Here is a 26354-nt window from a genome sequence, read left to right on the forward strand (position 1 = left end):
AGAACAACTATAAAGTAGTAATGAGTAATGGATAAATAAGAAAGAGGCATGAGCAAAGAAGGAAAACAAAAGTAGCAGAGGAATTAGTCATGTTGATCATTAAGAAACGTCAGTGTAATAGTGGGATGTAAATAGTATATGTAGACATAATATCTATTGAAAATATAGAAGTTGATAAGTAGAGGAGGACTCTAGGGAGTAAATGATATATTAAAGAATGAATGCAAAGTTTAAGATTACCAGAAGATACTTAATTATGGTATACATAGAAATGTAAACTAGGGTAATGAACCGTGAGGCCTACTCAGAAAGGATAAGGGGAATGTACCCAGCATTCACTAAGAATAAAGGACAAGCATACCTACGTGGACACAGGACGATCTGTGGCCTAAAAAGTAGGGATGCTTTGTAACGGGTGTACCTACCAGAATGGAAAGAGGAAGTGCTCTCATAAGGTCAACCCACAAGTATCCTAGTAGAAGGGGACAGTATCGTGAGAAAAGTCACAAATTTTATAGGAATTATTCTGGGAAGTGTGAATTCTATGAACAATTAGCATTATTATGTTTTGTGGAAATAAATGAGTGTCAAAAAAACACTTTCATTTCATCCAGAGTTCCTCCAAGCTACAAATAATGAAAATAGTACATACTAGGAAAAAGGTAGTACAAAAGACAGAAATAGAAAATAGATTATTCATGTGTCATAAACACCTGAATTTATGATTGACAAAAATAAAGGAAATAAAGAAAAGAAAAAGAGTCCCCGTCCCCACAATTCCTAAATATTAGTAAAGCTGACTGAAACCATCTTAATAAATCGTCTTAATATCAAAGTAAAATAAGGAAAGCATAGAGAAACAATAAGTGGAAGATTGTTCAAGAGAGAACAGAGAATTGTCATTGAAAGGAAAGATATGTATATAAACATATGTAAGAAATGTATACCGTTAAGATATGAAATTTTATTATGACTGATATTATTTGCATAATGATTTCTGTGTAAATTCTAGAACCACTCAGCCTTCTACCGTCTATACACGATATTCTGGATATAAGTGTGGGACAGTAGAATCCTACCTACTGCACATCACATGTTTGTGTTTGCAGGTAGAAAATCAGTCATGGGAAAAAAGTAGACGCAGTGGATGAACAGCACCAACAACTACCTGTCAGGATGTCCATAGATGTTTTACTGAGTGTGTAAGAAGAACCATGGAGTTTATATGCAGCTCTGTGCTTATTTGGTCATTGACTATTGTTATTAAAACAAAGACAGTTGAAAAAAAAACTCTTGAAAACTCATGACGTAACCTTCCGATAAGCAAGACTTATTTTCTGATTCACATTAAGAAAAGTTATGGTATCAAAGCAAATTTTATTTTAACTGTAATTCAATTTGTTTCTGACATTCAACTGTACAAGGGACTTACCAGAAGTTTTATATTTATGTAGAAAGTGAGGTTTCTATTGTGTTTGAAAGTCAAATACACCATTAATTGATGAAAAGCAAAGTTTGTATGTCTACTTATTTCATAAGTAGGAAGGATCTATAACTTCCTGTACCTAGTGTTATTGACAAAGAAGAAGTCAAGACAGTTTCCAGCAGCTGGCTATCCAGTAAAGAAGAGTGGCTGCAGATTTCAAGTAAGTCACCTTGTGAAGAAGTGGAAGCTGGTTTGGGGGAATAAACCGAAATAACCAAGATTCACACTTGCACTGTAAGTTGGAAAAGTTAGAATGTGTAAAACAGAGGCCTATGGGCTCTTTGAAGAGCCGAACCAGCAGTTATTGCTGCCTCAGTTTTTGTCTGCAAGGCCTGTCGCTTACCCAGTGGAAAGCTGCGGTCAGTGGCAGCAGAAAATGGGGATGCCCAGCATCATTGTGATGTAGTGCAACTTATCTTGGTGTACCAGGAGACGGAGCACTGCAAGGGCTGGTGAAAAGAGGAAATTCGGTAAGGAGGTCAGCAAAGGAAACAGATTATGACAATTTCTTGATGGAAAAATTGATGACAGTGTGGAATCTATGAGCAACTGAATGCAGCTACATGTGCCACCAAATGCCATTGACAATACAGCAGTTTGACATATCAAGGAGGACGATGTAGTGGGTGATGAAGTTATGTCAGTGCCAGGGTAGTGACCATAACATCAGCCACAGTAAAGGTCTCCCAATGCCAAGGTTGATGGGATGTGTATTGGAGCAGTAGGTTGTGATTATGGTACTGTCACTCTGCGAGGCTGGCGCAATGTGTAGCTTGGCCTGGAGGGGCATGGGTTCGGCTGGGGAATTGTGTTCATCACTGAACATGATAGGTGGATACTATGTGTTTGCTAGGTGTGAGGTTAAAATGGACAGATAAAGCATAGGTATGAGGATTCAGTTTACACAGTTTTTTTAAGACAACAGGGGAAACATTGTTAATATCCTAGAGTATGGCAAATGGTGATCAAGGAAATATGCAAATGCAAATAAATGAATTTGTAGACACTATAAGTGTATTTAATCCAACACACCGAACAAAGCAAATACAGTATACAAATAAATAAGCTTGAGGTACCATAAGTAAACCTAATCTAGCACAGCGACTGAAGTAAATACAAAATACAGATAAATGAACTTGAGGTACTGTAAAAGAAGCTAATGTAACATAATTGGGTGTTTCAGTTTTTAATAGCTGCATGCAAGGCACTGCAGTGGTTCATGCACAGTTCACAAAAAGATGTCAGGTCTTGCCATGCTCACTAACAGGCTCTGTGAAGTTGATACTCCACACTCAGGAATGAGACAATGAGTAGGATGCTGGATAATGTTTCCCTGAAACATGGTTTCACTCTTGCCTACTAGTTTTCCATAAGGATCACAGGAGCCAGCGATGCTGTTCACATTATGGACACACAAAATCAACTCACCACTGATGTCTTCATGGGTCATACACCTGCCTGGTAGCACTTCAGTAAGCCATTAAGTTCTGATAATGAAACAATTAGAACACAAATTTAATGCTAAACAACATTAATTCATTCCAAGTTGTGTGGACATCTCAGCTTTGGTGCATGAAGTGCTGGTAGTTGGGTATGCTTCTTGTAGCATGTTTTAAGCAAAAACCTCATGCACTGCAACAAAGAGACACAAGGCTGAGAAAACTCTTGTCCTTGGATACATATAGTTCATGATGTGGTTCTTTTGCCGGGCAACATATAGTCTGCTACAGTGTCATCTGCTACAGCAGACTGGTGGTGAGCACTAATGTATAGTAGTGCATCACCACACAGTTCCCCTTCTGTGAGAAGCAGAGGGCAACTTTCAGGATTCAGTGTGGCTCCTGGTATCGATCACCGGACTGCTGCAGGCAGTAGTGTAGTGTCACAGGCGACCGAGGCCACTGGCAACATTAAAGTTGGCAGGATGGTATGCAGACACTCTGGGCCATCACCTTGCTGGCTCAGCATGGGGGTAACATCCTGCCACACTGCCAGATCAGAGGGGAGGGGGGGGGGGGGGGCAGTGCACCATGGCCGACAGACATAGGCAGGCACTCTGCCGTGCCGTGGCAGGGTCTGGTGGAGAGCACAGTGACATGTTGGTGTCCAAGTAGCTCACACAATGTGAGTGCCACACAGTGGCCCCACCCATGTATCATAATGCACAACCTCTTATGCCTGCACCGTAGGCTAAGCTGGTAGACCATATAATGCATTTTGGCAGAGGCATGTGCTGATGTTGAAGATTTATGACAGGTGCCTCAGTGTCAAACATATATTGATGACACCTCATGATTCAGGTAGTGCACCAGAAGATCCGTCCAGTGATGGGGGCAAGGCAGCAAGTGTCATGGGTGGGTCTACTCAGGCAGGCAATGGTGGGAATGGCAGGATGGTTTCAGCTCTCAGGTCACAAGTGCTGCTCACTGGGTTTGTGAATCCACCAAGGTACCATTTTCATCACTTTGTGCCTTTTCAGTGTGGACAACTGGCAGGCCACATGGGCTGAGAAGGTTGATCATATATACTATCTTCAGCTGAGTGCTGGATACTGTGGTAACAGTGCTGCAGAGCATACAGAAAAGCAGGCCTGAGAACTGTGGGTGGAGTGGTGGCTGGCTGGCATCCGCTTGGAGCATGACATATTTACAAAAACTAAGGTCCCCGTGAACAAAGGGTAGAAGAGCACTGATTGTAGGTGTGCCAAGCAGTCATGCAGCTATTGTATGTAAGCCAATATGCTGGTGGTCTCTAAAGGGGCTGCAGATTAATGAAATCACTTGGATGGAGAACACCTGCCATTACATGACTTCAGAGGCAGGCACACCCAAATTGGTTTTGTGGGCCAACCGCAAGCCTAGCCGCAGGGCAGCAGACCAAGTTACAGATTGACCTGTAAGGGCAGTTTTTAGGGTCTATGAACTCTCCCCGTCGTGCTGTTAGCAGCAAGGTAGTAATCTAGTCATAAAATGGACAAGCATATCATGAGTCTTGGTGTGTGTTTTAAACAGGCAAGATGTAAATTGTCACATGTGGTCCACCATCACTTGTCAGACACCTCAAATGCAAAAAACCCATGTGTCCACGAAAGCCTTGGCCACTCTATCTCCCTGATGTCAGCCAGTGGCATGGCTTCTGGCCACCAAGTGAATCGGTTGATGATGTTAAGGGTGTACTGGTGGCCATCTGACAATGGAAGGGGCCTTACAATTTCAATATGGGCACGGGAAAAATGATGGTCCACTGGAGGGAAAAAGAGGAGATAGGGGCTCACACATGATGACCTACCAGGGAGCATTAGCATGGGAGACAGGTGCAAGACCAGTTGGTGCAGTCCCACTGGATAGCAGGCCAGACAATTTGCCAGGTCAAGGAGCAGCCTGTAGTGAGCAATGAAGTCAGCATCAAGGATAAGGTCTGTAACTTCAGCCATGGTAAAGATCCATGTGAATATTTGCCAAGGCTCAGGGAATAAAAAAGATTTGGGATTAGTAGGTTGCTTGTGATTATGGTGCTGCCACTTGGTGCAGCTAGCTGTGATGTGGAGGAGTTTGCACCAGAGTGGGAATTGGTGGATTCCAAGGGTTTGTTAGGTGTGGAGCATAAAACAGGTGCACAAAGCAGGGGAACAATTTAACAAATGATGTCCAAAGACCAAACAGTTCCTTTACTGCAATGTTATGAGGTACAATTATTTGCACAATGCATTTACAAATGGTTCAAATAGCTCTGAGCACTATGGGATTTAACATCTGTGGTCATCAGTCCCCTATAACTTAGAACTACTTAAACCTAACTAACCTAAGGACATCACAAACATCCATGCCCAAGGCAGGATTCAAACCTGCGACCGTAGCAGTCACACAGTTCCAGACTGAGTGCCTAGAACCACTAGACCACCGCGGCCGGCGCATTTACAAAGGAAAGTTGCCAAAAGAAATTGCTATGATCACAGAAACTCTCAACTGAGTCAATCCAGTAATCCTCATCACTCAAGTACACACAAGGTATTCCCACTGTCCATGTGTGGGGAATCAATTAACACCCTTCTTATTTTAGACAACATCAGAAACTTTATTAACATTCTTGCAGTATGATAAATAGGGCTAATCTAACACAGTTATCAAGGTAATATGCAAATACAAATAAATGAACTTCGAGGTGCCATTAAGTGTATTTAATATCACACAGTGATTAAAAGAATACCACATATAAATAAACAAACTTGAGGTATCATTAGTGACTAAAGCAGATACAAAGTACCAATAAATCAACTTCAGAAGGAAAGTTGCTACTCAGCATATAGCAGAGATGCTGAGTAGCGGATAAGCACAAAAGAAAGACTTGCAATTGTAGATTTCTGCCATTGTATTATTATTAGACCATGCGGCACTGGACTTCCAGAAAGAGGCTCTTGCGTGTAATAGGTTTGAATAGACACCCTACAGAGATCCAATGACTACATGGAATTTTTGGAATAAATAATGATAATGGTGCATAAAAAACATTTTTATGTCTATATTTGATTATTAGTAGCACTGGTAATCTCTTTGAAGTGTCTGAACAAGGAGCACTTAATTCTGTATGTTTGATATTGCCTAGCAGGAGGGCATTATTCATTTAAAACAACACCACAGCCTGAAATTGTTTCACAATACATAAACACACATGATAAACACTTGAACTGGTTTTAGGTTAATGTAAACTACACAAATTGTTATTACTGAATTTAATGTTATTGAGCTTGCGTTGTGCCTTCAGTACAATGTGTACTGTGGTGGCAGCAATTTCCTTGAACGCTTAATTAAAGAACAATTAGATCTGCTTGTCAATATAGTTACTGAAAACACTAATTGAGAATCACATTGCTCAGACGGAACCGAGTAATTTTTGACTATGGCAATGTACTGAAAAGCCACCACATCGAGCTGGATAGTAAGTAAGGTGGCACAGTACCTGGCATCTTCCTTCCCTTGCATGAAGTGGCATCTACTGGAAATTTCGGTGTTAATTCTGACTATTTTCTCTTGTAATATAGCTATGCCAATACTCACACACCATAACTTTTCACTGTGTTGCAGCACATAGAAATCACTGGATATGGGGTAATAATGAGCTATTTCATTTAAATAATTTGTTACACTCAGGGAATGCAATTTAAACCACAAAATTATTATTGCCTCCAAACTTTACACACCATAGAGAACTTGGTTTGACTATTACACAAACTGATCCACAAAATATAAATGTACTGGTAATGGCGTCAGTATAACAACCACTGTTCATAATAATACTCTTGTAAGATAACTTCTAGTTTGTTGCTACCAAAGTGAGCTCACCAATGGACCTCATCATCAGTTATTGAGATCACAATATGCTGTTGGATGTGGCTACTGGTCCCTTCACACCTCACCGTCGGCACAAGCAACTCGTCGCAATTAACACAGCACTGCACCATGCAGTGCCATGTACCTCTGAGTGGGAAACCGTTCTATTTTGCCGCTCACAGCCCATCTCCATCGAAATACCATGTCTTTCTAGCCTTAGTGTCCAATTAGCTTGGAGCCATATGATAAACGAAGTCCATATCTGTTTTCAGCTCACTTCTGAATCGTCTGTTAGCAATGTTACCGTAGCAAACAGTAGCAGTCACTTTTATGCCCCTTAACACTTGTTCTGCCTCAGAGCTATGCCAACTTACCTCTACCACCAATATTACACGCCAACCTGTACACTGTTCTCATTCTCAGGGATTCCCCCCACACCTAAACATTATTTTACATTATGCCAAGTTCTCTATTTACAATTAAACATACCATAGCATTACAATCTTCAATTATAGTCATTTTCATATATTAAAGTAATATTACATTTATATTTTTAATACATGTAACAACATTATTTAGTTTAATTCTTTTGTTACATCGCTGTCAGAGCGCAGCACAAGCCAGACACTGTCTCCCGCATAGGGTTCTTTAATTTAGCTGCCACCAGGTGGATGCACTTCCGATTCTGGCCCACAGATGGCATAAGCGTCCACTTTCTCTACCATTGCATCTTGACTATGCCTGGCATTCACTAGACAGCATGTTGTCACATTACAGAGAGAGAGAGAGAGAGAGAGAGAGAGAGAGAATGAGTGTGTGTGTGTGTGTGTGTGTGTGTGTGTGTGTGTGTGTGTGTGTGTGTGTGTGTGTGTGTTCACATGTGCGCACACTTATGTCTTGCTATCATTGACAAAGGCCTTAACGGCCTAAAACTATAATTGTGAGAGTCTTTTTGTTGTGTTTATCTGCGACTCAGCATCTCCGCTATTTGGTGAGTAGCAACTTTCCTTCTCGTAATATTATTACATTCCATCCTGGATTTTCCATTGTTTGATAAATCAACTTGAGGTACCATCGGTAAAGTTAATCTAACAAGTTGGGTATATCGGTCTTTTTCAGCTGCATACATAGTACCACAGTGGTTTGCACTGTGGTCAGATATTGCACACTCACTAGTATTTAACAGGCTCCATGAAGTGTATACTCCATTCTCTGGACATGAACAACGCAGATACTGAACAAAGTTTCCCTGAAGTATGGTATCAGTCTAACCTGCTAGTTGTCCAAAGGCATAATGGGAATCTGCAATGTTGTTTACTTTATAGATGCACAAAACCAACTCAATGTCTTCATTGGTCGCACACCTATCTGGTAGCACTACAGTAAGCCAATAAGCCAGTTCTAATGATGAAGTAATTTTAATATAAACTTAATACCTTACACTTATAGGGAAAAGCCCCATGCACTGTGGCAAGGGGTGTGTGGCAGAGAAAACTCTTTGTCCTCAGATGCATACAATTTGTGATGTAGTTTTTTTGCTGGGAGACACGTCATACACTACAGTACAAGATCGTCTGCAAGAGCAGGTAAGTGGTGGACACAAACGCATAGTAGCACATCTCCACACTCTTATCATTAAAGTGTACTTGCTGCTTCCTATTGTCAAGTATGAGTCTAGTTTTGAATCTCAAATTCCATAGTACCTCAATTGATCAGTTAGAATACAATGACATACATAGTTGAATAACTTGCTCAGATTAATTAGCAGATTATCAATAGATTATTTTGCTTCAGAGGCAATAATTATTATTAAAACAACATTTCCAAAAGCTCACAGTACTGGTGGATTTTCTCTGGAGCCACATACTGTTAGATACCAACAGCCAACAGATTTTTTTCACATTTATCTGATCATGACTATTTGATATCATCAGAAAGGGTAGCGGCTGGTTCACTGAAGACTGGCCTGTATAAAAACTCTGATCCAGCTCAGACCTGGGATCACAAATAAGAAGTGAGGTTATTCCACATCATCAACCTTTTGTGACAGTGAAGTTTAAGACATTCCTGATAACTTTTACCAAGAAGACTATATCCTACAAGACATATGGTTGTTAACCTCTGTCCGCAAGCTCAGAAGCCACTGACTGCCAAATACTTGTCTTCATTTCTTTTGTTGTAGCATTATTTTAATGTTCCCCGGGGAAGCGTCCTGGGACCTCTACTGTTCCTGATCTATATAAATGACCTGGGTGACAATCTGAGCAGTTCTCTTAGGTTGTTCGCAGATGATGCTGTAATTTACCGTCTAGTAAGGTCATCCGAAGACCAGTATCAGCTGCAAAGCGATTTAGAAAAGATTCCTGTATGGTGTGTCAGGTGGCAGTTGACGCTAAATAACGAAAAGTGTGAGATGATCCACATGAGTTCCAAAAGAAATCCGTTGGAATTCGATTACTCGATAAATAGTACAATTCTCAAGGCTGTCAATTCAACTAAGTACCTGGGTGTTAAAATTACGAACAACTTCAGTTGGAAGGACCACATAGATAATATTGTCGGGAAGGCGAGCCAAAGGTTGCGTTTAATTGGCAGGACACTTAGAAGATGCAACAAGTCCACTAAATAGACAGCTTACACTACACTCGTTCGTCCTCTGTTAGAATATTGCTGCGCGGTGTGGGATCCTTACCAGGTGGGATTGACGGAGGACATCGAGAGGGTGCAAAAAAGGGCAGCTCGTTTTGTATTATCGCGTTATAGGGGAGAGAGTGTGGCAGATATGATACACGAGTTGGGATGGAAGTCATTACAGCATAGACGTTTTTCGTCGCGGCGAGACCTTTTTACGAAATTTCAGTCACCAACTTTCTCTTCCGAATGCGAAAATATTTTGTTGAGCCCAACCTACATACGTAGGAATGATCATCAAAATAAAATAAGAGAAATCAGAGCTCGAACAGAAAGGTTTAGGTGTTCGTTTTTCCTGCTCACTGTTCGGGAGTGGAATAGTAGAGAGATAGTATGATTGTGGTTCGATGAACCCTCTGCCAAGCACTTAAATGTGAATTGCAGAGTAGTCATGTAGATGTAGACCAATGCATATTGTGTCCTGGAAGTGTAATGTTATTTTTTAAACTTTTAAATTAAAAACTAATTTATAAGTGTTATTATATATGTGTGTGTACATCTTGTATGCAGAAGTTAGATGCTTTTGACACAAATAAATAAACAAAATAAATAAATGTTTCATTGTAAGTGAAATGTTTGTAAATTTGTCAATACACACAATTTTCTACAATTCATCCACAGATAATAAATACAATGGGCGTTCAAAAAGAAATGAGCTGGAGGCATCATTATAGAAACCAGTACCTCTGTGTTAGAAGTATTGAACTTAGCTGTTGAGATACTTGTCCCACTGTGACACTAGGCGGTGAATGACTGTCTCATAAAATTCCTGGGGCTACAATGTTAGCCAGTTCTGTACGTACAGCTTGACGTCATCATCCGGGGTGAATTGTTTGCCCTTCAGAGCCTTTTTAAGGGGACCAAAAATGGTGTAATCACAGGGAGAGAGGTCTGGACTGCATGGAGGGTGTTAAGAACCTCCCTTTTGATTTTCTGTAGGAGTTCCACAACTGGGCTGGCCATATGAGGCTTTGCATTGTTGTGAAACAGAATGACCCCATGGGTGAGACTGCCTGGACATTTTGATTTGATCACTTTGTGAAAGGTGGTCAAGGTTTGCGAGTAACACTGGGCATTCTCTGTTGTCACGTGCTGCAGGAAGTGAATCAGAAGGGGGCTATCTTGGTCATAGAAGAATGTCAGTACAGGGTCAAACAATTCACCTCGGACAACGATATTCAGCTGTACGTGTGGAACTGGTTAATATCGCAGCCCCAGGAATTTTATGAGAGAGCCATTCACCCCCTTGTGCCACAGTGCAACTAGTGTCTCAAAGCCAGGGTCAATACTTCTACCATACAGGTACTGGTTTCTGTAATTATGCCTCCATCTCATTTCTTTTTGAATGTTCCTTATATTTTATAGATGTTGTCCAAATGGTATGATGTGGGTACAAGAGTAATTACTATAGAACCTGAAACTGAATTTGTTGAGCTGCCACAACTCATAGAAAATATTGTAACAATTAAACAGTTCCTGGATTTCCTAGAATAATAAACCCAGCAGTAAAGGAAATTTTTGAGCCTTAGACTACAAGATGGAAGCAGATTAACAGATATAGTAATAATTATGATCAAAATTCTGGATGCTGACACAATTTATATTTCCATTAGCACTGGATAATTAAAGTATTTCGTACGGAAACTGTCAATTGCTGTTACAAAGTAGCTGCCACACATTGAAGTAACAGAATTAGAACCATTAAGTGGTAATCATTATTAATCACTTTAGCAATATTGTAGGTGATTAAAAAAGTATTATGACAGCTTTTGTGGCCGGCTGGTGTGACGGTGTGGTTCTAGGCGCTTCAGTCTGGAACCGCGTGACCGCTACGAACGCAGGTTCGAATCCTGCCTCGGGCATGGATATGTGTGATGTCCTTAGGTTAGTTAGGTTTAAGTAGTTCTAAGTTCTAGGGGACTGATGACCACAGATGTTAAGTCCCATAGTGCTCAGAACCATTTGAACAGCTTTTGTGATAGGAGATGTGCCATCTGTTACTGATCATTTCTCACTGCTAGTTGAAGCACAAAAAGGTCTGCTTAATTATTTTCTGGCTATTTACATTGACAGTACTGTCTGTTATACTTCAAAAGGAGGGAAGGTAGGTTACGGTTTAATGTCCAACAACAAAGGCATTAGAGATAGAGCACAAGCTCAGATTGGGGAAGGATGGGAAAGGAAACTGGCTGTATCCTTTTCAATGGACCCATACCAGCAACTGCCTTAAGTAATTTAGAGATAAAGTAATTTAGAGAGTGCATGGAAACTCTAAATAAGAATGGCTGAACAGGGATTTGAACCACTGTACTCCTGAATGAGAGTCCAGTGCCTTGCCACAGATCATCTCACTTTCTTTTTTCTTTTAACAAGTATTTTACTATGCTGAAGTACAATGAACAATAGCCTTCTACATTTTGTGTTATGCTTCAGGGTAGTATATGTACATGGAAGCATAACAGTAACAAGCTTTTGTCATTCTGAGAGCACAGATTAAGTTATTTCCAATATTTGTATAGTTAGGTTAAGTGATTCTTTTAGGATTCTTATGCACATACAGTTAACATAAAACTATCATTAATTCATGCTGTTTGCGACAAAGAAACTTTAATACAGTCACTTTATACTGTAGATCATGTTTCAGGTTTGCTGTGTAAAGTGGAAATTTTGAGGTTTAGGTTCAATTAAAAGGCATGAGGGATAAATTTCATTGCACTGTTCAAATTGCTGAAGCTGAATGAAGTCCACAGTATGGCATAGGAGAACACAAGGTTAACTGCATTGGAATTCAGGCTTTTTCAGTTAATTTTGTTGATGAAATCTTCTCAGGATGCCAGCCTAGTGGCTTCATTGTCTTGTACAAATGTTTTAACATGTTTTCTACTCATCCTCTTTACCTGAATGAGACAAGTAGGGTATTCACTAAAATGTTGCTACAAGATGATGCTGCCACTCATCTCATGTGCAGAGAATATTTCACCAACACAGTTAATTCATTTGTAAACATAAGGGTTTTTTTCCGTACGGCTAGGGCCCCCTGTCGGCAGACAGTTCGCAGGGTGCTGGTCTTTCAATTTTATGCCACTTCGGTGACCTGCAGTTGATGAGGATGATAGAATGATGATGAGGACAGCACAACACCCTGTCCTTGGGCAGAGGAAATTCCCCAACCCAGAAGGGAATCAAACCTAGGCCCAGAGAATTGACAGGGGATGGACAACATAAGTAATAAAAACCACAGATATGATAAGTAATGAGAAAGTAGTAACACTTGGACTGGTACACACAATGACATATACAGTTTAACCATAATATGTTGATGATTTTTACTGGTGGAACAAGATGGAAGTCAGCATATATCATGCCTGCTTTCATATATGCACAACACATGGTGCCAGCATTGTGTCAAGGAGTCTGCACTGTCTTCTCACTGCTCATCTCCCCTTAGTGTCATAATGCCCAAATTCTCAACTTATCTCGGACAGACAGCAGTAAACTGGAATATGCAAGTTAGAAATTTAATCATATAAGGAATTATGTTGACAACATTTAATATACCAAAAATAATTGTACTTGAAGTTTACCTCCTTACAAAAATTAAAACAAAGAGCCATACTTGAAAACAAATTATGAAAAATATATTAAATCACATTTCAAGTTTTTATAACTCTTTCATTTTAGTTGCAGTCATCAACACTCTCATGCCTCCTCTCTCAATAGGCCCTTCCCATCAATCTCAAACAGCAGTCACCAGCCAGTGCTTTTAGTTTGTCAACAAGTCTGGGGCTCAGCAACAAAAATGGGAGTACACTGTGCATGGCTTACAAAAATATTACTTAATTTTGAAGTCTTTTAAATTTCACATCTCAGTAAGATAACAGAATTATTTTCATACAGTTCTTTGTAATGAACTTTTGAAAATCTGTTAGGAACAATTTTAATTACTTGTACTTTTATTGATAAAACAGAGCTCCATATTTAACTTAGATCAACAAAATGCATTATTACTCCACCTTTTCACAACACTACAAAGAAACAATCTACTGCTCAAAAGTGATAAAATGTTTCTCCTGCTGTTTTAGACATAATGTGTAAGTCGTTAAATACAAATCTTTTTGATTCTAGACTTTTCAAATAATAGATAAATAGGTGTTATTCACCATAAAGTTATACAACTCACAATTTTGTATGAATCCACATAATTTACAATCCTCTCAGCAAGCTCTTCTGCACGATCTTTGTAGAAACAGCCAGCCCATAGTGGTGTCAAATTTGTGGTACAGAAATATTCCCGCCGCTTCTGATTCAAGATATCATAATCAAGCCAAATACCTAAATCTTCATGCCAAAGCACCTGTCAATAACATGTTCATAATTTTTAAATGACAATTCACAGATCAAGAAGCTTTTCGAATATTCTTTGAAAATTATTAAATGTATTGTCGGGCATCACAAGCTCTCTGGACATGGAAAAAGATTTAATACTAAAATAAAAGGCATCTCAACATTGTTCTTGGCATTAGCTGATCATGACTATTTTACATTCTTCCCAGTAGCAGTTACATCCCTGCTATACTGTTCTTAATGCTAACATCTCTCTCTCTCTCTCTCTCTCTCTCTCTCTCTCTCTCTCTCTCTCTCTCTCTCTCTCTCTCTCTCCTCTCTTACTGCTACTGTCTTCTATTCAGTGCGACCAGACCTTTAGACAACTATGACATGTTAAACATGGCACTGAACTATAAACCTATAAATTATCAAACATAATTTGGAAGTGCGGTTCAATTTTGGCATTTATGCGAATCACTTTCCTTAGTGAAGTTTTAATACACTGCTCAGTTGCAGAATTTACCTCGGATATACTAAAATTACACACTTCCATTCAACAGTCTTTTTTGCATCAAATCAAGTACATTACTAAATGCAAAAATAAATATAGCATGCTAAAGTCAACCTAAAAACTGTTTCTAAGCACTTGTAAGAGTATAATTCAATAAAATATGGTGCATGCCAAGGCTCGATAGTGGGCCCACTTCTTTCCTTTTGTACATCAATAATCTAACCTTAAACATGGATGCTCGTAAAATGAACATATTTGCAAATGACAACACAATTTTGTTAAAAGGGGAAAGGAAGGAAGAATTACAGCAATCAGTAAACACTGTCACAAAAACAACTTAGCAACTGGGGACCGTAGAATCATGGCTGCAAAGCAATGTAAATAGAATAAGCATATAGAATGTCTCAATGTAAAATTGTGCAAGACCTGCTGTTTTTGCCCACTAAAATCCTGTTGCAGTGGTAAAAGAGTAAAGAGTGCATATAATGTCTACACGGGACATTACATGCAGGTAAGCAGGCACAGTCACACTCACATACTGTTGTAATGAAACTAAACCACTTTATTATCAAAAATACCAGGCATTGGAAAGTACACATGTGCTTAAGCTGGATACCATGATCAAACAGCTTAAAACAAAGAAAGAACATTTTGTTCCTTAGTCTCTGATTTCAGATGCCACATTGACCTTTGCAGCTCACTGTCCTCACACCCACTCTCATTCTCACTACAAATATAGAGTCCAATGCTAGGGAAACTCTTAAGCAGCTAAAAAAGGGGGAGCTAATCATGATTGGATGCAAATCTAGAGGCTCAAGTAAAGTGCTGTTCAAGATCTCTAGTATTCCTCCTCTACTGTGTATCTACTTTATGAAAACACTTACAGTCTTTAAAATAAATGCAACCAGTAAAGACAGCAGATTGAGGAAAAGACACCTGTGAACTTCATGATTACTTTATCAAGCAAAAGTATGACCCAAATCAACATATTCCTTTGCCAAAACAGTACTTTCTACATGAGAATTAAACTATACAACAAATTTCCCAAAAACATAAAGGCAAATACTGAGGTAATAACTGTTGGAAAATCTTTTAAGACTTACGTACAGAATTATTGCTTTTACTCCTCTGAAGAAAATTTAAAAGTATGAAGTGTATTATACCAATATTTGAATGTATGAATTATATTATATTTAATTTTAAATAGCTATGCATATAAATCACTTTCATGTGTGTACATATAAAATGACTTGCCCAGTGGCTTGTGGATAAGCTGCATTTGTAGATGACAAGATGAACATAATACAATACAATACAGTACAATACAACACAGCAAAACTACACTGCTAACTTTGGCCAACATGGGCTTGAAAAGATTTAAATGATTAATGTCCATCTTTCACAAATGAAATTCATGTCTTGAAGTTACTAAAATTTACATTATACCAGAGTTGACAAGAACAGCCCAAAGGCTCAGATTCTTATATTTTACATTGTTCATAGCTGCACATTTGGTGATATAGTTGGTGTGCACACTTGTTTTCAAGTATATACAGCAACTTAGTAGCCTCTGAGAAAAACTTATGCTCCAACAGGTCAGGAACATCCCATAAACCATTTCATAAAAATTTACCTTGACAAGCTTATTTACACAGCCTTTTAAAAAGTACTCTGTGATTTGTATTTGAAAGTAAATGTGTACAAAAAAAAATGTTATAAAAAGTTAGATTCTGGCCAGATTTGCCCTCTGAACAAAATTGCTTCAGCTATTAAAAGTGGACTCCTGGCCAAGTCTCCCAGGGACAGGATGTAATTTATGTGTCTAAATACATGTATGTGTACTAATTTTTTTTAATATTCCCTGACCTGGTGAACTACAAGTATCCAGAATCAGATTGCTTATCTTAGTGCCCTCTCTATTGTCATGTGTAATTGTGTTGTAAACACCCAGAATTGTGAGCTTCCCTTACTTATGGGATCAGGAATGTTGGTGGAGTTGCATGTGGGACTTGAATGATAACTTTCCAGCTAGGTTATCAATTTTCTTTTTCTGTTCCAGTTGTGTCTGTCAAGTACTGTGAATGATGACAATACTTCAATCAGACTGTGAAATGTATATGATCATAAACCACTATTTATTTGAATTCTGATGTAGGACAGAAAGAAGGTCATCGTTGATCATTATGTCATCAGTCTTTTTTATTACATTGCAGATCTAGATTTCAACTGACAACGCACCTGTCATCAGTGCAATATAAGTAGTCATGAAGAATTAATGTAATTATAATGGCATACATGCCAAACTAACTCAGGGCTGTACAAGCATTAGTCCCATTGTGGTTTCAGTTGGATTGATGTTTGAACCTACCTGAGTTAGATTTGAATGTGTATCATTATAATTACGTTCAGTCTACATGACTACTTATAATGCACTGATGATAGTTGCACTGTCAATTGAAATCTAAATATGCTGTGCAATAAAAAAGACAGATAACCTTAAGGCTGATGCTGACCCACTTTCTGTCCTGGATTACACCACGGTCTTAAGAGCACAATCATGCCCATAGAAATGAACACAATGAATTCTGATGCTTTCAATAGCCCTTATTTTATTTCTATGTTTCATTTCCTATTATGCAAAGAAGCAAGGTATAATACAATTGCTGTCCCACAATTTTTTAATTCTGACGGATGCAAGAATTGAAGAACATGTCAACGAAAAAAGTGGCAGACCACATCTCATATCTAAACTGAAGATCCAATTCCTATTTAAAATGTTTCTTAAAGAACTGATTTTAATAACCTTTGTAGTTATTGGTATGCAGACGGTTATAGCAATATTGGTCTTTTCATACTTCATTTCATATTTTTTTGTCTGATTCAAGTGAGTGTGCAGTTGATTTTCATTGATGTCAATAATCTGATTCATACACAACATGTAAAGCACCACAAGACAGGTTTTGTAAAAACTAGATTGACTTCGATGTGATGAAGCAGATATGCTGTTTCTATTCCTAAGCATGATACAAATTTTCTCTGGTAGTACTGATTATTTTAGTAGTTGTGCTGGCACAGGGCAAGTATCCAACCTTCGGATCTTCTTTCGTGACTTTCACCAGTTGTTGTTATTTTTTACTATAGTACCTGCTTAAACCATCTCACTGAAAAAGAAAAATTAGGTGCTGTTACTATTCAATAAAGTATTTCTTGTTTCACAGTGAGCAAAATCCAAAAGCAGACATGCTCCAGTTGACATTTTCTGCAAGTAATAGTGATTACTTTAGGTATAATTCTTTTCTGAGCTAATAGAAAGAAGAAAAATAGATGTATCTAATTTTTTAAAGTGTTTTTGAGTCAAATCTAGAATGACATAGATATTTAGTTCACAAAACTCTGTATTTATCACATTCCATGATAGTATGAGATGTTACATGTGTAGTCTATTATTACAGACAAGGGGAGTGTTAATGAGCTCCAACAGCTTAGTCTACTGAGAAACTCTAGTAAATCAGCTGTGGCTGATATATGTAATTGTGAAATAAAATTTGATAAGACCAATGCTGAAGTCTGGGTCCTGGTTTCTGGGACATCAAAACTGGAATGTAAACATAATAAAAAAAGGATTGAATAACAGGTACATAATTCATTAAGGTCTCACAAGCCATCTGAATTGTTTGATTTGTGATTCACTAAATGATGTGGCACATCATCAGTGCTGGTAATGCTCCTGTAAAAGACAGGGCTCAGCAAACTCCAGTAAATGTAAATAATAGCGATAGGTGACAAGACTTCACAGGTTGCTGAGGCTTCAGACACGAAGCACTTGTTAAGTCGTTGCTCAAAGTAACTGAAAAATGATCATACCAACTGAGCTATCGACGCATGTATTACACCCTAAAAGAAGCACTGATCTCACATTATTTCTCTCACACTTTTCCAAACTGCAGATCTGATGTAGTAATTAGACTAATTTACAGACTTATTACTGGAAGCCATTTGTATGACATTCTGTAAACTAATTTTCATTTAATCTCTATTGGAAGAAATGTGGTTACCTTGTCCACTGCTTCAAGCCAGTCACGTGCCATGTTAGAGTAGTAACTTGCTTTCTTAATCAATCCCATTTCCTTGCTGAATCGTGAAAGTATGAATGCATTCCAATACATTATGGCATTCAAGTCAACAGGAATTATATAGCGTGTCTTTGTATCTGTCAGCACACCTTTGTTGGCACCTTGCTTGATAAACCAACGGCTAGTAAAATCAAGACCAGATTCAGCTGCTGCCTTGATCTCTGAATAAAATGACATTTTTTCTTGTTCAGTATGAAAGGTCTGTCCCGAGTGGATATCTTCACGGTAAGATTCAGGGCGTGGCCCAGGGGTATCATCAAAGTACCTGTTGATGTTGTTTTATATTATAAATAGAAATATGGTGAAACTAAAAACAATGTAAACAATTTTTTGAGAAGAGAAGAGAAGAGAATAGAAGAGAAGGGAAAACAAAAAAGGAAATGGAAGAAAATTTAGAGTTTAACATCCCACCATTAGAGATGATTGCACGCAACAAGGTTTACATTAATGTCATCAGAAATTCCATTTACTCTCTTTAATAGTATATTGTTTGCTTCAGTTTTTATTTATAATTGATCCAGTAACATCTTATTCATACATGCATACATACAGTAATTCAAACACAATACACTGCTGGGCATTAAAACTGAACACTGTAAAAGAAGCGTGCAACAAGCATCGAATTACCACGAAGTGTACTACATGTCAGTACATGCAAATGATTAGCATTTCAGTAAGTAAAAGTATCGCAATCTACATTCTGTATGTAATGAAAGGTTACTCATTCAGAAATCACATTTGAATATTGGTTTTTTGGTAAAAAGTTATGATATCCCTTGCCTATTAGAATGGCATTTTATCATACCATTATCCCATGATTATCTAGAAAATATGAAGTCAACAGGTTAAGGTGGGCCATACTCCAATGCCATGCAGTATCTCAACAGCCTGAAATGGCTGAGAGGACATACATATTGTTCACTCAGCCATGCGTGATTGTGCAGCCACATCATGCACTTTGAATCAGAAAACATGACTGGCTCTCCTTCTGTCACTTAAAGAGAACTTTTTATTTCACATGAAGCCACAGATCAGTGCCACAAAGAGGCTATGTCAGTTTCAGAATGAGCATTAAGTTGTTTTTCAGTGTCTCAGCAGCACCTTATTCACGTCACAAAATAACATTAAACTTTGATTTCTTGCTACAGTTTTCTTGAGTTTGTTATGAAGACACTTTCCTCTTTCTCCTGGGATGTCTCTGGCAACAACTGTTCCATATTCCTGTAGGGCAGAAGGCAGAGGCATTACTTTCTCTTCCAAACATACAATTGCAGCTGAGCTAAGAGTTACTAAAATAGGTCTTTATAAACACTCACTTACTCTAGTGACTCTTCTAATTGCTAGCACTAACTGAAGCAGGTTTACTTGCTGTTTCATTTTTGTTCATCATGTCTAGCACGTTTTTTGTATCATCTAAATCACCGCTGTAATGTAGAGCTGCTTCAATCCATGTTCTACATCTCTCAAGGATTGGCTCTGGGATAAATCATTATCTTACATCAAGTCCATAAATAATTCCACTCCTGACAGCACCTTCATGAAGACTTTCTACGCAGAGGCAACTAAGCCATTAACTTCTGGAAAATTCACTCTAAATTAATGTAGGTTGATTCTTACAAAGAAGAAGACAGCAACCAGCCACTATTATATTGCTATTTATTTAAGTAAAAAGTGTCATAACCAGTTTCAAACTGATAAGTTCATCATCAGATGGCTGTTCTTACATAATTTTCGATTTTATTCTTCCACTGTAGTGAAATATTCTTAGTGTGTCGGTGCCCTACTTCTTTGTACGAATCAACCTGCATTAATTGTACACAGTCATGGTCTCACCATGTCAGTTTTTGACAAAATAGCAAATTCATTCTAATTCCCTCAGACAACCATAAAAAGCACATGTTACACAAATCGTATGAACTGCCTTGGGATAATATACCTGTAAACCTCAGCAACCTTAATCAAATATGCTGCTGCATCAATAATTATCATCAAGAGTTTTTCCCTGTTTTCTTTAGCAGGTGTATAGGTACATGGTGAAAGACCGCCATGATGTCGTAAAGTTAAAATTTATTAAAAACAAAAGATGAAACACCGATTGACCATAAGTATTGGCAAAGAAGTTAGTTATGAATGCACCGACAAATGAAAAAAAAACATGATTCATTTTTTCTTTGTACATGATTTTGTTTCTCACTCTCATGTATGCAGAAGTTTCTGTTAAGAAGTGTGGCTAGGAGTATGATGGGCTACGAGTGTTCTGTATAATATTTGTTTCCAAATAGAGAAGATTTGGTATTGGTATTAAGTACTTTTTATTGAAGTGAAGTGGAACCTAGTAAGGAGGATTTTCTTATTATGGATGTGCAATGGTGTCCTTGAAGTCTGCTGCCTGCATCTACAATTAAAATGTAACAGAGGAAGTCCGATTAGCCCAAAATCGTACAATCACAACATTTCTAATAATGCAACTGTAGTATACTTCAAAATTAGTTTTTTCTATTCATATGTATTATTATTACTATTATTATTATTATTATTATTATTATTATTATTATTATTATAACACAACTTGTGACCTGAGTGGAAAGGAATAAGAATTGGAAACAGGTTACTTAAATTTTTCATAGTAAGCTGTTTTGTTTGGCGCAGCAAAGGTAGGACAGCTACGCAAGTTGCTTGCATGGTTACACTTGTTAAAGCCTCTTTTGATGTAGATAGAAACCTTTTGCTCATTATTCCCTTCCTTTAATTTTACTGTGAAAAATTTATAGGAATATTTCAGTGTGATACACATTGTCAGTAAAACATAAAGAACTGCAATACAATAAATTGTGCATCATAATAGATGTAAAAATGGCTTTGACATCACATTAATTAAAATTACCAAGTGTAATTATTAGCATATGAAATTTTAATATTTTTGTGAAATGTTGGTAACAATAGTGAAAACGCAATCAGCCAAGATGTTGTAGAATTGTGCGATCGGACAATTGAAGTTCAGGTAACATGCATGCCCACTGCAGAAGGTTTAAGTGGGTCAGAGATGAGCGTCGCAGGTATGACAAATGATAGCGATGTTCCACAGCAGAATAACCTTGACGAGCCAATGGTTGCAATGTTTGACGAGACAGTGTCATGCATCTCCCAAAGCAACATATCACTCATGAATTAAACATTGGAGAGTGATTCCAATATGAATCTTGACAACACATTACAAACACCAGTTGGTCACAGCACAAACATTAACTTGGAAAGTACAGCTGGCAGCAACCACAATAGTACAACTGAAGCACTGCTATGGCAGTTATTATCTAACATAAACATGAAATTTGATCAGTGATATAAAACAAGATAAGAATACCAAAATTGATAATTTGACACACAATCTGAAAATTGTCACACAAGATCTAAATACAATGAAACAAAAACAAGTATTCAAGGATTTGCAACACACTGTCTCACAGAAGTTTGATGTCTTAGCCAAAACTTTTTGCACTGAAATTGACAAGAAATTGAATAATATGAAAAAACAAGAAAGGCATGAAGTACTTTCTGAAGTTAACAATAACATAACATAGCTGAAACAGAAGGTAGATTCTTTTAAAAACCATAATGATCTAGTAGAGCAACAGTAAAGAAAATCGCAGACGCAAACACAAATATTGAAGCCACACAAAACCAGATGGTTTTGACAGTAAAAAAGGTAACCACTGTCATTAAGAAACTAAATAAAGACTATGAAGGTGTACCTCTAGCTGTAGAAGAGCTTACTTTAAGGGTGGCAACATTAGACGTTGACTCAGAATTTGCTAAGAGGGACAGAGAGAAGACCAATGAAAATCTGAATGATATTAGTCAAGCTGAAACAGGTACGTCAGATAAGGGTAGTACCATTGCAGAGAAGTTACTAACAGGTTGTAAGGTCTACACAGATGTAGTAGAAAAGGCTATTCAGAAAAAAAGAAAATGAAATAGTAAACAAGGTAAACATTAACCTACAAGCTGCAGGAAATAGGATCCGCAATATTTTAAAAGAAAATGTTACTGGATCTCGAAGTATGCATGTAAATACTACACAGACTACAGTGAACAAACCATAAGCTGTCAATATTTATACACAAATAGTCATGAGTCCCACAGCAGGTACCAGTGACAGTTGTAGAGTGCAAAATGTAAACATACACATAACTCTGATACCTGAACAATTACCAATCGGAATTACAGGTAACTACAATGCAACATAAATATGACCAAATATGCCACATGTCTATCAACTATTTTTGCAGATGAAGGTTTACTGAGACATCAGCAATTTCCTACAGTCACTACCAAAGGTAAAAGAATGAATCTGGTAGTATTTATCAGTGCTTTTCATCATGTATTTCCACACAACTGGATGGAAGCACAGAAAATCAGATTTGTCATGAGATATATGCAAGGTGACATTCTTTTATGGGCACTGAATTGACTGAATGTTGCACCACTTATATCCAATTTGAACAAGGTTTTCTCAACAAATACTGGTCTGAGGCAGTGCAAGAATGACTCAGACATGAGGTTTCTGACCTCACACGATTCAGTGGCAAATACGGTAGTCTACATGGATACTTTGGAAAATACCTGAACATGACACACTGCTGGATGCACCCAATATCACAGGTATACGTGTTAAAAATTTTGAAAAGTCATTTACCATCACACATTAGAGAAAAATTAGTCACAACACGAAAGCACGGCACTGAATATTTTGTGTCAGTGCTTGATTCATGAGGGAAGACCTGTACCCAATAGAGCATCAGAAAATCAGGCACAACACCCCACATAGTTATGTAAATCAGTCAGTAAAACATGATCAAAGCACACAGAAAGGATGGTACACACCCAGCAAAGTCACTTACCCTGCGGTAACGAGTATCGCAACAAGAATGGAAAAAACAAACTGTTTAAAAGAATTTTACGAAACAACTGGAGTATTTTCAACACACGAGTGAACAGTCCACCATCACAAGGCCCTATGCCGAACATAAACAGAAACAGAAACAGTCAACCACATCAGTGGCCGTCGCATGGAAATAACGCCATGCCTTATGCTGTACCACAGCTGACCTTTGGGCAGCAAAATAACGGCACAGCACCTAACGGCACACAGTGCAACTAACTGAAACTGCTCCAGGTAGTGAATTGAGTCACACTATGTCATTGGAAAAAACCAACCGTTTGCAGTTAAGCCCCAGGATATTGACCTCTTTGGGAGTGGGGGCAAAGAAAAACTACAAACATGTTTCATAAGATTTGACAAACAAAGTGACATCAAGGGTGATCTGTATCAGCGTGAGTAAGATACAACAAATAATATTCAGGAGGAACAAATACAAGCAATCATTAAGGTGAAAATATTTAATATTGACACACAGATAATTTTAGATACCGGTTCAATACCAACCTAATGTCAAATGCATTTTTTCTGTGAACTGATGAAGAGAGGCAAATTACCAGCATTTCCTGTCCAAAATTGCAAGGTGCAGACTGCTACAGGCAGTAAGACCGAACTGGTTAAACATCAGGCTTTTATTCCATTACAAATTGAACATTTTACAGTGAAGTGCAATCTCCTTATGTGACAAACTTATAGTTAGTCTTATTGGCATAGAAATGTTTAGAATGTACAAAACACAGATTGACGTAGGTAAATAGTAAATCCCACTTTTCATTAAAAGATCAGATTTTTTCTATTGATTTAGTCAAAACACCTGATGAAAGTAACAAAAACAAACCAGAGTCAAATGTAATAGTACAATATTCCTTTCCAGCTGTATATTTCACAAACAAATTTGATACTGAACAAAACGCAAACAATGAGGTTAATTATGAAACGGTAGAGCAGAAACTAAGTGAATCACAGATACTAAATGATATACAAAGACAAGAACTTTCTAACTTGTTCTTTAAGCATGCAAATGTTTTCTGTAAGGAGCCAGGAGTAATCGAAGACTACGAATATAAATTTGAAGTCTATCCACATGAAACATTTTGTGTAATGTCATAACCTATTCCATGGGCAAAATGAGAGGCAGTAAGGGAAGAGATCAATCATATGATTCAATGGGGAATTATACAACCTTCATTATCACCCTATTGTAGTCCTATATTACCAATAAGTAAACCAGACAGGTCTGTAAGATTAGTTCTCGATGGTAAAGGTATCAATAAGATTTTAGTTCCAGTTTGCATAAGACAAGACAACAAGAAAGAACAGCTTCTAAAGTTTTACAATGCAAAAATTTAAGTATACTTGATCTCATGGTCTCTACTGGCAAATAATACTCCACAAAGAAAGTCAAAAATATACAGCATTTGTTTGTGGTGTCAGAAGTTATCGATTCCATGTTCTACCTTTCGGACTGAACATTAGTGCAGGCTAATATATCAGTGTTTGGCAAGGTTTTAGGACCAGAAATCCTTAGCAAAGTCACTGTTAATGTAGACAACAAGCTAATAGCCACACCCACTTGGTTAGAACCTATCAGGCTGATTGAACGAGTGCTTCAATGATATGCCAATCATGGATTAACAGCCAATTTAAAAAAGTCTAGACTTGGTTTGGAGCCATTCAAATTTTTAGGACATCTTGTATCAGAACAAGGTATATTACCTGAACCGAAAAAACTTGATGCCATATGCAATTGTCCAGCTCCAGGGCATAAAAAACAACTAAAAGACTTTTTAGGATTAGCATCTTTTTTTGTACATTTCTACCACAACAATTAATGAACAATGATGCATTGCTCAACTTGTTACATAAAAACAGACCTTGGTTATGGGATGATAAGTGTCAGGAGCAGGAGGCCTTTAATAACATTAAGCAGGCATTAGTTAATGCAAACATTCTTCACCACCCTGATATTCTCAAGATCTTTCTCTATGCCTCATCTTAAGGGCTGGAGGCATGCTCGTTCCAGATGCGAGACGAATAAGAAGTTAAAGAAGTACCCAAGGACATCAGTTTTGCTAGTCATACATTATCAGAAGCAGAAAGATACTACTCTGTGTCATAATTGGAAAGTTTAGCTGTAACATGGGCATTTAAAAAGTTTGAATTTTTTTAGTGGAGTAAGAATATCAAAGTTTACTGTGACCATCAGTCACTGTCATTTATTTTAACATGTAAACTATTGCACCGTACATTAGCTAGGTGGTTTCTATATTTACAGGAATGCACTTTTGAGATCATTTATATTAAAGGAAGTCAGAATGTTATTGCAGATGCCTTGTCCAGGTTACCGCAAAGTTTAGAGGAATTTGGTGAATTAACGGAGCAGGATGCAGTAATCAAAACGTTATTAATGCAAGATACAATGCAACAGTCTGATTACCATAGGTTTCGTAAGCAAATGAAAATTATACAACAGAAAGATCACCGTTGGAGTAAAGTCATGCAAAACTTTAAGCAGGATGAAGTTGGAAAGGTAAGTAAATGGTATCAGGAGTACAAAGGCGTTTTGTTTCATAGGAAACATGAAGAATCTGATCAATGGCGTGTGTATGTGTGTGTGTATTCCTGAAGATAATATCAACGAATTTATAAGGCACACACATGAAGTATGGGGACATTATGGAGTAGGCAAATGTATTGAAAAATTGCAACACTTTGTTATTTTTTCAAATTTGAGAAGGTGAGTCCTACAGGTATTAATAAAATGTGTAATATGTCAAAAATCAAAACAGTCCAATGTGTCAAAATATACTGAGCTACACCCAATACCCACAAAAGCCCTCTAGATACAGTATCCCTGGACATAGCTGGTCCATCCATATCCAAGAAGTGAAGGAGGAGTAAGGTACATTGTGGCACTATATGATATTTCCTTGAAACATATCAA

General features: G+C 37.8%; 1 protein-coding gene across 2 annotated transcripts in view; it reads right to left on the bottom strand.

The window, feature by feature from the left end:
- LOC126354687 (trehalase-like) overlaps nt 1-26354 on the bottom strand; it is a 256451-nt gene that overhangs the window by 189006 nt on the left and 41091 nt on the right. For both annotated transcript variants that reach the window (XM_050004495.1, XM_050004503.1), the window contains exons 2-3: nt 18397-18739; nt 13685-13858 (exon numbers count right to left, since the gene is read on the bottom strand). In XM_050004495.1, coding sequence (XP_049860452.1) covers nt 13685-13858; nt 18397-18739 — 517 coding nt within the window. The remainder of the gene's footprint in view (nt 1-13684; nt 13859-18396; nt 18740-26354) is intronic.

The sequence above is a fragment of the Schistocerca gregaria genome, chromosome 1 (assembly GCF_023897955.1).
Source record: "Schistocerca gregaria isolate iqSchGreg1 chromosome 1, iqSchGreg1.2, whole genome shotgun sequence".
Lineage (NCBI taxonomy): Eukaryota > Metazoa > Arthropoda > Insecta > Orthoptera > Acrididae > Schistocerca > Schistocerca gregaria.